Source organism: Ochotona curzoniae, unplaced genomic scaffold (assembly GCF_017591425.1).
Source record: "Ochotona curzoniae isolate NIBS_2020 unplaced genomic scaffold, NIBS_Ocur_1.0 contig_66, whole genome shotgun sequence".
NCBI lineage: Eukaryota > Metazoa > Chordata > Mammalia > Lagomorpha > Ochotonidae > Ochotona > Ochotona curzoniae.
This window is the reverse complement of record NW_024466512.1, coordinates 10,343,529-10,359,606: the sequence shown is the minus strand read 5'-3', so window position 1 is coordinate 10,359,606 and position 16,078 is coordinate 10,343,529. Positions and strand designations below refer to the sequence as shown.

General features: G+C 45.7%; 1 protein-coding gene across 1 annotated transcript; it reads left to right on the top strand.

Moving 5' to 3' along the window:
- Positions 1-2,563: 2,563 nt before the first annotated feature.
- Positions 2,564-15,758, top strand: PNLIPRP1 (pancreatic lipase related protein 1). The gene is made up of 12 exons (XM_040992488.1): positions 2,564-2,612; positions 3,138-3,292; positions 3,720-3,845; positions 5,338-5,472; positions 6,759-6,867; positions 8,308-8,427; positions 8,529-8,648; positions 9,999-10,117; positions 10,976-11,105; positions 12,996-13,104; positions 13,682-13,849; positions 15,677-15,758. The coding sequence occupies exons 1-12, from the start codon at positions 2,564-2,566 to the stop codon at positions 15,756-15,758; spliced, it is 1,422 nt and encodes a 473-aa protein (XP_040848422.1).
- The last annotated feature ends 320 nt before the right edge of the window (positions 15,759-16,078 follow it).

Here is a 16,078-nt window from a genome sequence, read left to right as displayed (position 1 = left end):
AAAGGCGGATATACAGAGAGGAGAGACAGAGAGGAAGATCTTCCGTCCGATGATTCACTCCCCAAGTGAGCACAACGGTCGATGCTACGCCAATCCGAAGCCAGGAGCCTCTTCCGGGTCTCCCACGCGGGTGCAGGGTCCCAAAGCTTTGGGCTTTCCCAGGCCACAGGCAGGGAGCTTCCTGAAATAAATTACCTGCACCTGTACTAACCCAGCTCCTGTTGCTGTAACAGAACACTACAGATTTATGACAATGAAAGGAAACCATAACTAACATCTTTCTAAAATGTTACCTGTTTGTTTTCCTTGACACAATGTCCTCCAGTTCCACCAATATTGCCCAGATGGCAAGATTTCCTCTGTTCGTGGCTGAATAAGATCCCATTGTGTATGTAAATCTCACTTTGTTTATCCAACCACCTGCTGGTTGGCTCTTTGGTTGACTCTGTATCTCAGCTGTTGCTGATAGTGCTGGAGCGAAAGAGGAAAAAATTGGGGCCAGTGTATTGGCATAGTAGGCTAGGTCTCTACCTGTGGCACCGATATCCCATATGGGCACCAGTTCATGCTCTAGCTGCTCCAACTCCCTGCTTAGAGCCTGGGAAAGCAGCAGAAGATGGCTCAAATTCTTAGGCCCATGAATCCACATGGGAGATCCAGAAGAAGCTCTTGGCTTTGGATCTGCCCAGCTGCAGCCATTGCCACCATTTGAGGAGTGAAATAGCAAATAAGACTCTCTCTCTCTCTCTTACACCTTCAAATAAAAATAAATCTTCAAAACACATACAAAAACATACTTGCTTAAGTAGATAAGTTTAAACCCCCTATTGTTTTGGAAATGGAAAGAAGGGCCAGGCCAGTGCATAGGGGGCTTTTCTTCATTTCTGCTGAAGATCTGGGGTAGATGGGCTAGGGAGGACAAGTACCAGCGTGTCAAATAGATGTGACTTTGTCCCTTAAATTCTGCTTGTAGGAATTCATTGCACACATCTCCCCGTTCACGTAGAAAATGACAAACACATGTCCATTAAGGCATTGTTTTTAGCAATGAAAGATGCAAAACTGTCAAATGTTCAACAATAGAGAGCTGATTAAGTCAATATTCTGATACCAGAACCCTGCGCCCTTGTGAGAGGATTGGGGCTGTTTACATACACTGCTAAGAAATGATAGGAAGAGTTAAGTTTTAAAGGTTAGGCTGGGGCCCAGCATGATGGCTCAGTAGCTAAATCTTCATCTTGCACACACCTATTCAGTATGATTACGTTCAGTACATCTTGTTGATTATTTACTCAGCATCACACGTTTTCAACTATGCAACTGTTTATTTCACATGTACAGCCTGAATTCATCACCCATCAGTGGAGGGACATTGTAGGTGATTCTCCTCTCTCTCTCCCTTGCTCTCTGCCTCAGATATGGAAACTATCTATAAGGGATAGTAACATTTGGTGGCTCTACAGCTTGGCATAGGTTATACATATAAAATACCTGTGACTGCTTGCTAAGCCTCACTCCCTGTTGCTCACCAGCCTTCATTTTTCCTTTCCAAGTTCTCAACAGGAGAGCCCTGGGGCCTCTAGGCCTTTTGACATTGAGGTATATTTAACTTGGGCATGAGGGGGATACCCCAGTGTTTGCCGTGTGATGGTTTATCTGCCCCTTTGTGTGAACTGGCTGGTCTGCCCACAGATGCACAATACTGTGGGTCAGTTATGATGGGGCCCAGTCTGCCCTGCAGGTGTGCAAACTCCAGAGAATTGGGGGAAATGCGACAAGTGTGATGTAAACTGATGAGGCAGGCTTTGTGGGGAAGGGCAGATCCCTGATAAAATTAGTCAGAGAATGCTATAATTGTCATTGTTTGAAGCCAACATATCATAGACTGTATCATAGCATAGCAATAGATACCCGGAACAGGTGGCACATGGAGAGGGCATGGTCAGAGACTGTTGTGGACTAGTGGACTTGCCTCCAGGGCCCATGTGCCTGGTGCTGCTACTATGCCAAAGCCAGAGACAAAGAGTATGTTAGAGGCAGAGGCAAAGAGAGAAGGTATGCTTAATCAGCCTCCTGTTACTTGTAGCTATGTAGCAACATTGCTCTCTGTTCTGCTGAGACTTGTAAAGTACTTGGTGACAAAAAAAGAAATAGAACAGGAGGACCCACATGACCCCCAAATCCACTCATAGGTACAAAGTTTGTGGCCTTCCTCGCCATTTTAACCAAGCGTTCTTTTCTCTTCTCAGACTTGTGGGAAGATTCGACTGCTGTTAGTAACCTTGGGTGTTTGTCCAGATTAAAACACTAAATACGCACAGCCAGTGCTATCTTCACCCACTGGTTTCTTGAAGTAGCGTCCAAATGATAAGGCTGGAGTATATAGGACGCAGCCTGGTTGCTCCATGCAGAAGGAGGGCACCCCTGGAACATCAGAGGTGGTAGAGTACGCAGCGCAGTCCACTCTGCCAGCAGCCCGGCAGAGAGGAGAGGGGATTCCTGAGGACCTTTGCCCCTCCATCCAGTGACTTGCTGAGGCCTAGTGCACTTGCATTTATCATAGATGCAGCTCTACTGGCCACTCACGTTCTTCCTGCTGGGAGCAGCCACAGGTAAGAAAGATCACAGTCGTCCATCACGAAGGACTTAACCCCAAGAGCCCTGCACTGGTCACAAAAAAAGCCAGGACAAGCAGTTACCAGCCCTTCCAGCTTTCTATAGAGAGGTGGGTAAGGCTGATGGTCTGCTAGTGGGGGATCCCCATGTCGGAGCACACCCCTACACACACTCACACAGGTCTACCCTAACATTCAAATGCCTGAGGCCGGCCTTTTCTGGATAAAGCATTAAATAACTGCCTGGACTAATGCGTGGACTGATCAACATTTATTATCACATTATTCAAGTAAATACATCAGACAGGCCATGAATAAGACTGGCAACTCTGAGATTTTAATGGTGAACCTAAGCAAAGTAACCATTGGCGTCTCCGTGAGGTCCAATGGGACTGTTTCGAGGCTGGTCAATGGGAACCAGGAGAAGGCTAGCAAGACAGGAGAGTGACCAGACCTGGATGACAGTGACACCCCAGAGGGCCTCAGAGGGCCTGTCTAAGCAGTTTCACCCTTTGAGTCTAGGAAAAGAAATTTGCTATGAGGACCTCGGATGCTTCTCTGACGCTGAGCCCTGGGCTGGGACTGCCATCAGACCCCTGAAAATTCTGCCCTGGAGCCCTGAAAAGATCAGTACTCGCTTCCTGCTCTATACCAATGAAAGCCCTGACTCTGTGCAGGTGAGCCCTCTGTCATTTTAATGCCAGTAGAAGTGGGTGAGAGGCTGTGACCATCACAGGGCAGGAGAGCTAACCTCTGCACCTCTCGCTATGTGATATCCTAGATCAAGGCTTGGTGAATGGGTGAATCGTTCACATTAGCCAGAGTCTCTGCCTCGTTGCGTGATTCTAGTCTGGGGCAGAGTTCACCGTCTAACATGATCCACTGAGAAGGGGAGAACACAAGCCATAATCTGGACTCCACAGTGCAGTGACTGTTGGCACGGGGCTGGAGGAGGGTGGGGAAGTCAGGGTGGGATTCATGGAAGAAGTGACTTTTTGCAAAGTTTTGAAAAGTCCAGGCTTTGGGACAGGCAGAGATGGGGAAAAAGAGATGAATCTTCAGGACATGACTTAAAATACTTGCTGCACCTCTGTGTTGTCACAGATTCTCTCCCTCTCTGATCCAGCAACAATCGGCGCGTCGAATTTTCAAACAGACAGGAAGACCCGGTTCATCATTCACGGTTTCATTGACAAGGCAGATGAGAGCTGGGTGGCAGACATGTGCAAGGTAGGAGCCCCGTGGGGATGGCAGCCCTGCTGGTTGCAGCCATGGCTTCCTGCAAATCCCTCATTTCATACATTGGCTTTCAAACAGGGTATCTGTGCATATCAGGCACCTTTATGCCACTAAAATTCCGCAGGTCTGTGTTTCTGGACCGCATTTGCAGCATGAGGCAATATTTGTGACACGAACCAACACCCCAGTTACTCATTTCTTAAAATAGCACCCCAATATCACAGGTTCTCCTCTAGATCAAGGCTCAGTGTATTCTGCTTCCAGTCTCAGGGAGAATTCTTTGTACTTCTGTAACCAAGGGTTTGTGGGTTTTTGCACAAGTCTTTCCCACATCCCCGAGAGTCAGAGATGGGTTGCCCTGACTTGGAAAACCAAGACTGATCTGGCGACTGACAGGAAAGAATAGAAAGTGCCACAATCATACGCAACCCAGGATCTTCTGGTCAGAATACCCGTCGTATGAACACATGTGTGTACACACAGACACATGTGTGCCTGTATGTACAAGCTGCATACATGCAGGTACACCATGTCATCATTCCTTCTGTCGGGAGTACCCTGATTCAGTCTCTTGTGTGTCATCTAAAATGGACCCCAGCACCCTGCTTGCACACATATGTTGATAACAACCTCAATGGACAATGTCAGTAGGAAAAGCCACCAATCCTGAAAGCCAAGGTCATTTGGCATGTTTAACACTTGGCACCTCTCTTGATCTGTCATTGAAAAAGTATCCTAGAGATAGAGTGAATGTCTCAGATTCTCCAGGTTAGCAACAGATTCTAGAATAAAAATTCTGGGGGAAAAAAAAATTCTCTTAGGACCGTTATGCATTGAATCACACATATTCATGCTGCCTCTGTGGAAAGTCCCCAGCTGGGTGGTACTTTTTGAGCATCATTTTTAATTACAACTGGGTTGTCTGTTGCCTGTCTGAATCCTGTTCCTTGACCATTGGGAAATTTTCCTTTTGGAACCCTCCAGTTAGTTTTAAATTGCTGTAGTTCTAATGTTCAGAGCATGCTTCTTCCATGAAATGCTGTGTCAATTGGAATGCAAAAATAGAAAAGCTTTCCACCCTCTTCCACTCTGTTGGGCATTTCTTGGGCTTGGAGGACTGTCAAGAGGCCAAACTTGTCACGGTCAAATGCACAAGCTCACTCAGATGCTCACCACCAGAGAGTACACAGAAGCCTTGCCCTTTTCAGGATAGGACGTGTTGAATGATGGAATTGCTTCATCCCCAAGCCCATCAAACTGACTGGGCTCTACCAGAGAAAGCTAGAGAGCAGACAGATTTGATTCTATGAGGCCATGGGTTTGCCTTTCTCCAAGTGGTTGCCCTAGGGAATACCTCCTAACTGCAGGATTTCCTGCCAGAGTCTAGTTCATTCAACACCAGGCTTGGAGAAGAGAAAGTAGCCCTGGTTGGATGGGGATTCCCATGACCTCATGGTGACATCTTATATCTGCCCAACACCAGGACATGCTCCGAGTGGAAGAGGTGAACTGCATCTGTGTGGATTGGAAGAGGGGTTCCCAGACCAGCTACACACAGGCTGCCAACAACGTGCGGGTGGTGGGCGCTCAGGTGGCCCAGTTGCTCAGCATCCTGTCGGTGAGTGGATGGATCAGCAGGGGGGAAGGCAGTACTACTAGGTTCAGCTGAGGAAAGGTGCAGCAGGGAGGAATGGGTTAAAACTAAAACACTGAATATGCCTTGATAATGACACTGTAGTGGAAGGAAACACAAAAGCAGCTAACACCGAGGAAGTGGGAGCTCTTATGATCGTCTTCAGTTCACAGATAAGGAAAGAGAGGCTCATGAGGATTAACTAGTTTGCCTCCCAAATCATAAGACTGGTGAATAGAACTGGCTTTTGAGCCCAGACTAGACAGCTCCAAGGGCCAGCCACTCCACCAGGTAGACATCATCTGAAACAAAATGTGACATTGCCACGGGGATCCAAATGGACCTGATGCTGGAATGTGTGATTGGCTGATTACAACCCCATAGGCCTGTTGGTGTGGAGGAATTTTTTCTTCTACTACAACCATTCTATTTCTTGAGTCTTCTTACCCTGGTCTTTTATTTTAGTTAAATCTTTCACTTGAGTCATTATTTGTGACTGTTTTCTATGTTTCCTATACCAGTTCAAGGTCCACACCATTTCTGTCCTAAAACAGCCTGCAAAAGTGTCAATTGCTTCTAACTACTTTAACCACCTGCCTCTCACAGAAGTCAAAACTCATGATGTTTGTATAAGAGACTCTGCAAGCTGATAAGTGGGATGCATTGGGTGACTGTCTCTGGGAGCAATGTGTGCAAATGCCTTGCACATCTGCTGGATGTGTTTGTTCATCCAATACTTCTGGATGGAGCACAGTATCAGGAGTGTGAGATGGGCAATGAGAATGAAGTTCCAGGAGTATGCAGTAGTGGCTGGCCATGATGCTAGCATGTGGCCTACTGGAAGTTTCTAACTGGCAGAGGATGGGTTTCATGAGTGTACAGGGAAGACAACTATTCCAAACTAACAGGAGTGGAGTGGGGCCAGGGGTTAAGGATATCTCACCAGGAAGAGACGATCTAAGAGGACTGAAGGTCATGGTTGTGTTGATTGATCTTAGCTGGGTAGGTGTTTGGGGGTTAGATACCTGATGAGAAGAATGTGATGTATTGGAGGATTTGAAAGTTCAACAACAAATTTAATTAGAGGAGCATTTTTAAAAAGTTGGAGATGACTCAGTTGAGCTCTGAGTCGCTCTAAGACTTTGGTTTTCATCCTGAGACCAATGAGAGGCACAGAAGGTTTTCAGCAGTGGAACTGATCCCACCAGGGTGGCATACTGGAGAAACCAGGGTGCAAAAGTATCCTGAAAATGCAATCTTCTCCTCCCCAGACAAACTACAGCTACTCACCTTCTGAAGTTCACCTCATTGGCCACAGCCTGGGAGCCCACGTGGCTGGGGAGGCAGGGAGCAGAACCCCAGGCCTGGGCAGGATTACTGGTAAGGCCCCGGGTGTTGTCCCTAGGAACCTCATAAGATGATCATAACACTGCAGTCTTGCCTGGAGCTTCTTGAAGTAAAGGGGCCCCTTGGCAGTGGCAGAGCTGGGTGGAGCTGTCCCCAGGATTCACATGAGCTATTTTCGTGCAGGGGAGGTGGTGCCTTTGCCTGCTTTGGCTTCTTCTGCCAACTTTCTCGTCCTTCCTTGTTAGGTTCTGGCATTTTTTGCTGGTGTGGGGTTGCTAACCAGTACTAGTAGGAGCTCAGGAACATGCAGTCAGGTTGCTACAAAAATGAGCAAAGATTAAGTTTAAAGGGGCTGTATTTTTATTCCCTTCCAACTTTCTGTTTGAAATCAAGAACAAAGAAGAACTTGAAAGTTATGTTTTCTCCTGTCTCTGTTGGAAGAAAAAAAAAATTCAGCCTCCATCACAGGCAAATGTATTTGTTTAACCCAAGCAAAACCTGTGAAGACACCAGCAGTGAGACAGTGCATCCCCTGGTAGTTAATAGGTTAATAGCAATGCTATTGTAATCATAATAATCAAAGATTAAATGCTTGTTCATCTCAAATATTGTGTTTTCTTATTTAATTCTCAGAACTGAAGAAACCATCTCAGGTAAGGAAGTAACTTGCCCAAGGTCATCCATTTGGTCAGAGTTGAATCTGAAATTTGGACTTGGTCTTATTTGAGTTTAGCTGAAGCAATTCTCTAATTCTAAAAGAAATGGCTTTTTTCCTTTTAAGACAACAACATTCATATTCATCTCCATTTCAGCTGCTCTGATCAAACCTTCAAGAAACTTGATAAATTTAGAAGTCCTGCAAAACAGGAAATATGATCAAGTAGAAATGAGGCAATTACTGTATTATCCATACACCTCTGACTATGCAAGCCACTGTGGTGAATGCACTTAATATACAATAGCCATGTAACGTAGATGCCAGTATCATCTCATTTGAGAAAATAAGGAGAGCCAGGCACTAAAAGATGGAGTGACTTGCTTGAGGTCAGCCCACTTGCCCAAAAAGTAACTAATGGGGAAACAGATCTGAGTGAACTCACAGCCTTTCTTCCTAACTCTGATATACACTGCTTGCCCATTTCCCCTTCCAACCGGGAAATGAAAAGAGGCTGTTGAAAAAGAAACATGGGCAAGTAAATGGGAGAATCCAATCTGGAGAAAAATCTTTGCACAAACAAAATCTAAATCGCTTTATTTCTCTGCCCTCCTCTATACATGTCACTGGGTGCCTCTGTGATGCACAATATTGAAACTCTGTGATCTTCTACTTAGCCATCAGAGCCGTAGCGTGGTAGAGCTTTGGGGCAGGGCATCCCTGAGTTGGGCAATGCACAGCTTGGCCTGCTGCACACCTCGGTTCTGGGGCACCTACAGTCAGGCTTGCTGTTCTATAACGACAGCTCTCTCTTTTAGGGTTAGATCCTGTTGCAGCAAGTTTCGAGGGCACTCCTGAGGAAGTTCGACTCGATCCCTCTGATGCTGACTTTGTGGATGTGATCCACACGGATATAACACCCCTGATCCCTTTCTTGGGTGAGCCCCATGGTGCTCCAGCTGCAAGAATGTGTAATTGTGTTTTAACTACAAGAGCTCCCATCACAAATAACTACTTACTGCCATTCCAAACATTGCAGGTTTGGGGATGAACCAAATGGTGGGTCACCTTGACTTCTTCCCCAATGGAGGAGAGAACATGCCGGGGTGCAAGAAGAATGTTCTGTCACAGATCATGAACATCGATGGCGTCTGGGAAGGTGAAGTTGGGGTGCAGGTGGGAGGACAGGGGAGGGAATCACTGCCCAGGGTGAGCAGTGCCTGGTCATGTCAGCGCTGATGGATGGAAAAACAGGCAACTCTCCTCTCTGGACGTTGTTTTCGAAACCTATACTTCCAATTCAGCTCTACTGATTCTGTGCTTCCTTAACACATTGAGATGGGTGTTCTGGAGTGTACATGCAGCAAAGAATCACAAAACTGTAGCTTAAAGCTGCCATTCCAACACTCAAACAGCGCAGGGAGAAAAGTAAAAGTGAACATCCCGCTATACCTACGAGACTGTTTCTGCCAATCCTCTTTTGGCATCAGTAATTTAGCTCAAACTTACATAGCTAGCTTCAATTCAGGGGGTCAGAATGTGAATACTGCCAACTATTTCCATGTATAGGGAGGAAGAACAATCACGGGTAAGGAAGGAGAAAGCAGACACTGCTGTCAGAGGTAGAAATTCTTCATTGCTTATCTAGCACATTTGGGAATAGAGACTTCCTTCAGGTCAAGACACACTGTGACTAATCAGAGCACAAAGACCATGGGCAGGTGAATTCTGCCAAACACTGCATATGGCATCACACAAGCTAAAACCCACAGCAGTCTGATCAAATCTTACAGTTATTTTTACTGAATTTGTGCCATTGTGATCAAATTTTTTCAGCCTCATGAGAATCTGCGTAGGAAAAAGTCACCTAAACTATCTACTGGCAGTGACCATGCAAGTTCAGCCAGGTTTGAAAGGTGTGCTGTGACATTTGCCACTTGGCAGAAGTTGTAAAGAGCCAAGAAAGGCTGGATGGAGGCTGGAGACTCTAAGAGAGTAATACTCACATAAAGCCACCTGGTGCTAGGCACCCCTCCTCCCCTCCTCACATTCATTAGTGCAGCATCACAGTGTCTTTGTGTGAGCTTTGTCGTGCCTGGGAGGCTATGCCACACCTAGTTTAGTTGCACAAGGACTTTTGGCCTGCTACCTGGAGGAAGGAATGTCTCAGACATGAGAGGAATGGGTTTGGGTTGCCAGCTTCCTCACTTATTGTCATCTGCCAATATGATGCTGTCATCTATAGATCTTTCCTAAGACGTGGATGACATGATACCCACCTCCCAGGAGAGGTAAGGATTTCAGACAACACATATGAAGGGCTCAGAACACCACATGGTATTCAAGCAGCACTGCTTGTATATCCATGGTCATAACAAAGGCTGGATGTTCAACTTATGTTCAGTTTTTTAAACAATAGAGTCCTGACATTGGAACCATCCCACAGAGGAATAGAAAAGCTGTCACAGTTCCATGACCATCTGTGCAATGTTCTCATTTGCTTCTCTAGGAACTCGGGACTTCGTGGCTTGTAATCACCTGCGAAGCTACAAGTATTACGCAGAGAGCATCCTCAACCCGCATGGGTTCACCGCATATCCCTGCACTTCCTACAAGGACTTTGAATCTGTGAGCTCTCACCCTGCTTTGGACCAGGGACACAGCCACACAGTGGGGCTGTGGTCCTCTGGTGTTTGGAATTCGTGTGTCATGCGTTGGTTGCCCTTGAGAGTTTATGATCCCATGGAAGGCAAAAGGAAAATTTTAAGAAGCAGTAGATATAGGGTGGCTAAAATTCTGAGTCTCTTGGGAAATAAGACCAGGAAATTGAATAGAGCAATTGGCACATGATCTAGAAAGGTTTCCTGCAGGGGACAGCGTTTAGATGTGGCTTGGGAAATGATAGCTTACAAGGAAGGAGCACACATGTCTTGCTTAACATGTGTCAGGCAGAACATGCATGTAAGAACATGTGGGAGAAGAATTCACACATCCACAAAAAGGGAAAGTGGCTGAGGGGCTGTGCCAGAATAATAACAAGAAGAGACATGGAAGAAATGATCCCATGCACCCTGTCTTTTCTGGCTCATGTGAACCAGTGTGTAATTTTGTCCTCTTCCTCACATTCAGTGACATCATGTAGGTAGCCTGTAACTGACATGCCTGGAGTATTCACACCACAGGAATTGGCAGCACTGTGATCAGGCTTTCTGTCCTGTGGTGTCAGCTGCTCATGACTGTATGGAAGGTGTAGTTGATCTAACCTGGATCCTTGACATCAGCAGCTTTTAAAGCTTCCCGAAAATAAATGTACTGTTTTGTGAGTTGGATTTGGGATCCTTGGCTAAAATGAAGACAGTCTAGAGATCATCTATTCCAGTGTTCTTCCTATCACAAACAAAGAAGCTCAATATGTGGAAAAATTGTCTATTGCCATGGACACACGGGTTCTAAAAAACAACATCTCCATCTATCTCTTCTCGCTAGAACAAGTGCTTCCCCTGTCCGGCTCAAGGGTGTCCTCAGATGGGCCACTATGCTGATAAGTTCCCCAACAAAACACAGGTCGAGCAGCAGAAATTCTTCCTGAACACTGGAGTTGCCAGGAATTTTGCACGTAAGTGGCACTTTGAACATCCACCCAGGTAAATGAAGGAGGTATAGTTTCTTTTACAAATGAAGGGCTTGCTCGTTCCTGCAATATTTGTGGGTACAGGCTGATTAGCTTAAAAATGAACACATCCACCCAATATCCCACTTCAGAGTCAACTGAACATTTAGAAAGAGTCCACCTTCCTATCATTTTATATCTATGGCATTAAATGGGAAGAAGAGAATAGTATAAATGAATGGGATTATAGCAATTGCTGTTGAGACCAGCCTCCTTGAATCTCTGCCACTCTACAGCCCATTGGTCCTTTCATGTTTAAAATCCCTTTCATGTTTAAAATTCACTCAGCAAAGCTCATTATGCAGCAGCTCTTTGCTGGGCTCCTCAACAAACCCAGCTCCAGTCTGTAGGCTTCCCTCTTTGTCCATGCATCCCTCATGTGACTGCTTCTCTGGAGGGGGCGAGAAAAAAACAGGAGGAGAGGTTGACTTCTCTCCAAAACCTAATGAATGTACTGGGACAAGAGACCAAGACCAGGCACGTTTGGGCCACTTCATATATCAGCTTCCCTATGGCAGTTCCAGAAGTTGTGGCCTAGCCAAACTAGACACTGTACATTTATATAAACATACAAATAGAAATTCATAAGCATAATGTATGTCTCATATAATTTCCTTGAGTCCAATTTATTGTGGTATAATTTATATGCTGTAGAATTCACCCCCTTTGAGTGTATAATTCTATGAGCTTTGACAAATGAATAGTTGTGTCACCATCACCACAATCTGACACAGACTATTTCTATCACAATGTAGATATATTTTTTTACAAAATGACACTGGTTGATCAATCCTTCCACTAATGTAGTGATGCATGACAAAATGAATTAAACATTCCAACACCATATATGCATTCCTCAACCAGCCTTTATTTATGAGTCCCCAGACTATGTCAGACTCTGAGGATGCAGGGATGAACATAACACTCTACTCATAATTTACAATCAGGCAGGAAGACAGAAACTGAGCAAGAAGTTGCAGAGGTGGCAAACGTAATGGATTGCTCCTGTGGCATGGAACAGGGATCCAACACTGACCAGTGGGAGGGAGGGGCATCTTACATACATAAATGTGAAAATATTTTATGTGAGCATGTGTATGTGTGTGCATCTGTGTGTGTTGTTGTGCATGTGTGTGCAAGGTTGTATCTTTGCACCATTTAATGTGAGTATGTAGCTGCATGTATGTAGGTGTGTGTGTGTGTGTACATTGGTTTGCAAGTATAGACTTGAATGGTGTTGTGCAGGTTTGCATGTGTTTGTGGGCACTGAAATACTACATGTAGGCAGAAGTCTAGACAATGAATAACCATGCTCCTATGTTGTGCTAGAGTCTTGCTGGGGTCCTGGGAACACAGACTTGAGAGAGAGCCCCTGTTCTCAAGGCACTGGCCAGATTGTACTCCTGTGTCATCCTCCTGAATGAAGAGGCTGGCCCTGCTCTTCCTCTTCTCCCCCAATTCCCAGCCCTGCCAGAGTGGAGCTGTCTAGCAGAACTTTCTGTAATGAAAGTGTGGTATGCCCTGTCCAGAACATTTCCCCATATTGTGTCACTCAGTATATGTAGTGTTGCTTATGAACCTGAGAAACTAATTTTTTTGCCAAGTCCCAATTTGATTTAGGTGTAGGGTGCACCTCTGACTAGTCACCCACTTAGAAGGCATAGGATGTCTGCAAGGCGCCCTGCTGGATATGTATTTCCCCCTGCGGCCTGGCTTGAGTTGTAAATTAACAAGTAGAATTTCTCACACCCTAAGCCTCCATGTGAGGAACAGGAATCTTGGATCTGTTTTACCTCTTTGTGTGTAATAAATTGGTCTCTTCCATCCTCTATGTAGGCTGGAGGTACGGCATTTCCATAACACTGAGTGGAAGAACAGCCACTGGTCAAATCAAAATTGCCTTGTTTGGAAGTAAAGGAAACACTCGCCAGTACGATGTCTTCAGGTAAGCACTATTTGCAGAATTCAGTTCCCATCTTTAATCTAATGATTCACACGACCTTGAAACCATACACTTAACCTGCTATTACCTGCTTTATATTGATGGTTTTAAAATTATTTAAATGAAGTTAATTGCAGAATTCTGCCAGTGAGTTTATTTTTCTCTATTATATACCCAGGTATTTGGCTGTTTCTCTTTCAACAGAACAGATTGAAAAAAAAATCTGCCCTTATCCCATGGATCCTGTTTTCCAATTAGCACAATAACACATGATTGCCTTGTTAAATCAAGTAGCTAAATTATTACTGCACAAATAATGAATTTCCCAAACAATAATATAAAAGAATTATATCATTTTCTGCAATAAAGTTTTGAGTAGAAATTCACTTAAGTTTGAAAAGCAAAGCTTAAATCAGAGTTTGGGAGCTGCCAGCACATAGGTGACTTCCATGTCTCTATCTTCCATTTGAGGATTAAGTTGGAAAAGTAATCTCAACCATACAAGCTAGAGAAAAGCAGCACAGCTTTCTAGGATCCTGAGACCTTGTCTCCAGGAAGGGGGTTTCTTTCTCTGTTTCAGGGGGATCATCCAACCAGGTTCCACCCATTCAATGGAGTTTGACACAGAGCTTGATGTCGGAACAATTGAGAAAGTCAAGTTTCTTTGGAATAACTACGTGGTAAACCCAACCTTCCCCAGAGTGGGTGCAGCCAAGATCACTGTGCAAAAGGGAGAAGACAGGACAGTGTATGTACCTTGGCTGATTTGGTTGGAGGATATGTGTGTTTCTGTTGTGTAAACTGTTACATGGGTTCTCAGCATAGCCTATGGTGATACAGAATATGTGACCTGACCTTCAAAGGAAAAAAAGCAAAAACAAAAAATGGGAATAAATAAGAAAGAGAAACAAGAAACTCATTCCTGAAAGTCCAAGGTCAGAAGTGTGTGTTAGAGAGTAGAGTGGACCAATAACATCTCAGGATAATTTTAGGAGAAGATAGAAAATGTGAGATAGCACAAGAGGGCACTGAGGAGGCTTGTGGGATCTGAATCCTCCTGGTGGCCTCTCTTGATCTGTTTCTGAACCAGCACAGGGCCTTGAGCAGGGCAAGCTGACCCTGCAGGAAAGTGGAAAGACCCAGAAGGCAATAGAGCTCAGGCATGGCTGGAGTGGCCTGGTGGGAAACAATCTGGGCTCTCAGCCACCGTGTTTAGGGATAGGTGAGGCTCCTGGCCTCAGACTCTGGGGAGTGATACTTGCTTGGTTGGCACAGTAGCAGGGAGGCTGCCCCAAGACACAGCCGTGAGTCACCAGGCTGGATGACTCTGTAGGTTCTCCTCCCTATGAGGCGGGAATGGCAGGGCCGGAGGCCCAAACAAGACCCCTTACTATCATGTCTCCTTTGGAGAACACCATACCTCTAAAATCAGCTCCATGGGGACCCCTTAGGGATACCCTGAAGTCTGGATCCAGCAACTGAGTGGTTAAGAAAAAATCACAAGGTGATATTATTGGATTCTTAAAAATAAGAGAAGTTACCAGGAAAGGAATTCTCATAGGTAACCCATATAAGACCAAGTCAGCCATGGCTAGCACCTGCTGGGTATTTCAAGGAAAACAGATTTTCTTGAAACACACATGCTTGAGGCCACCTTTGAGGTCTGGAGCCCAACAGCTACACCTGAATCCTCCAGTGAGAGGACAGTAGTTAGAAGGGGCGGGGCATGTGACGGTGTGGGACAGGCAAGGGGCTGATGGAGGTTGGACCCTGACACTGAGCTCAAGGTGCAAAGGAATGTGCCTGGGGCCTTGATGCCAGGTTAGGGCCATCAGGGAAGATGAATGAAACACAAAAGAAACGGTAGAAGTGGAGATGTGAAGATAAATGAAGAACTAGGACAAGTTCTGGAGCCCAAAGGTAGTGAGGCTCAAGGAAAGTCTGGTTATCCAGCCGCCAGTTTAACAACCCCTTACGAGTGCCTCTTTTGTTAATTGCAAAGCTTTTTCACATCTAATGTGGTGGGGTATTCCATAGAACACCCCCTTCTACAAATAAAGATACCAGTGCTGAAAGTCTTTAGGTAAACAGCCCCGTGCTGTGGCTAGAAGATGGGTGGGTACACTCAGATGGAGCCAGTTCTCCCAACTCCAGATCCAAACCACAAGGTCAAGGAAGCTTTGACTTTTGACCCTACCACAGAAAGGCCAGGCCAGACAGAGCTCAGTGGATCAGCTAAAACTCAGTCCGGTAGCTCCTATAACATTCAATGGGGTCTCCTGTGGGGCTGCAGGAAGAAGGTCCACCTGTGAATCAACCCCTGTCCTCTAAGGCTGCCCTGCACCTGGGAGTAGCACCCTCAGGATCCCCCAGTTGCGTTGGACATAGGACAGGTGACAGGGCCCAAGCCAGAGCAACAGCACCTTGTCCTGGGGCCCATGTGGGAACCCTCAGACTGCTACAACCCTCAGAAGCTACAACTGCACAGCCTTCCTTGTTCCTTTTGAGTTGTAACTGAGAAGTTACATTTTTCTTAAGAAGGCTCAGACCCTTAGAGCCCCGTTTGTGTCCACAGGTACGACTTCTGCAGTGAGGAAGTTGTGAAAGAAGATGTCCTGCTGACCCTCATGCCCTGTGTATCTCCAGGCGCTCTGTGATTTCCCTGTTTACATCAATAAAACCCACCCAGCATTCTCTCTGCTGCCACCATCTGTATCTGACATCAACTGCCGTCTGGGGAAAGGGAGGACACTGGGGAATGGATCATTCAAAAACTCCGGGAGCATTTGCCTGTGTTTGGGTTTCCTGCCATTGAGTTCCTATCATGCCCCATTCTCTGTCCCCAGCTCAATGAAGCCTCTTACCCAAGAAAGAGTGATTCTCAACAAAACCTGAGTGTGAGGGTCCAGCCCCATCAGCTCCCTTGGTCCTACCCCTCATGTTATAGTGCAGTAGCAGGTGTCGACTGCTGAGACGC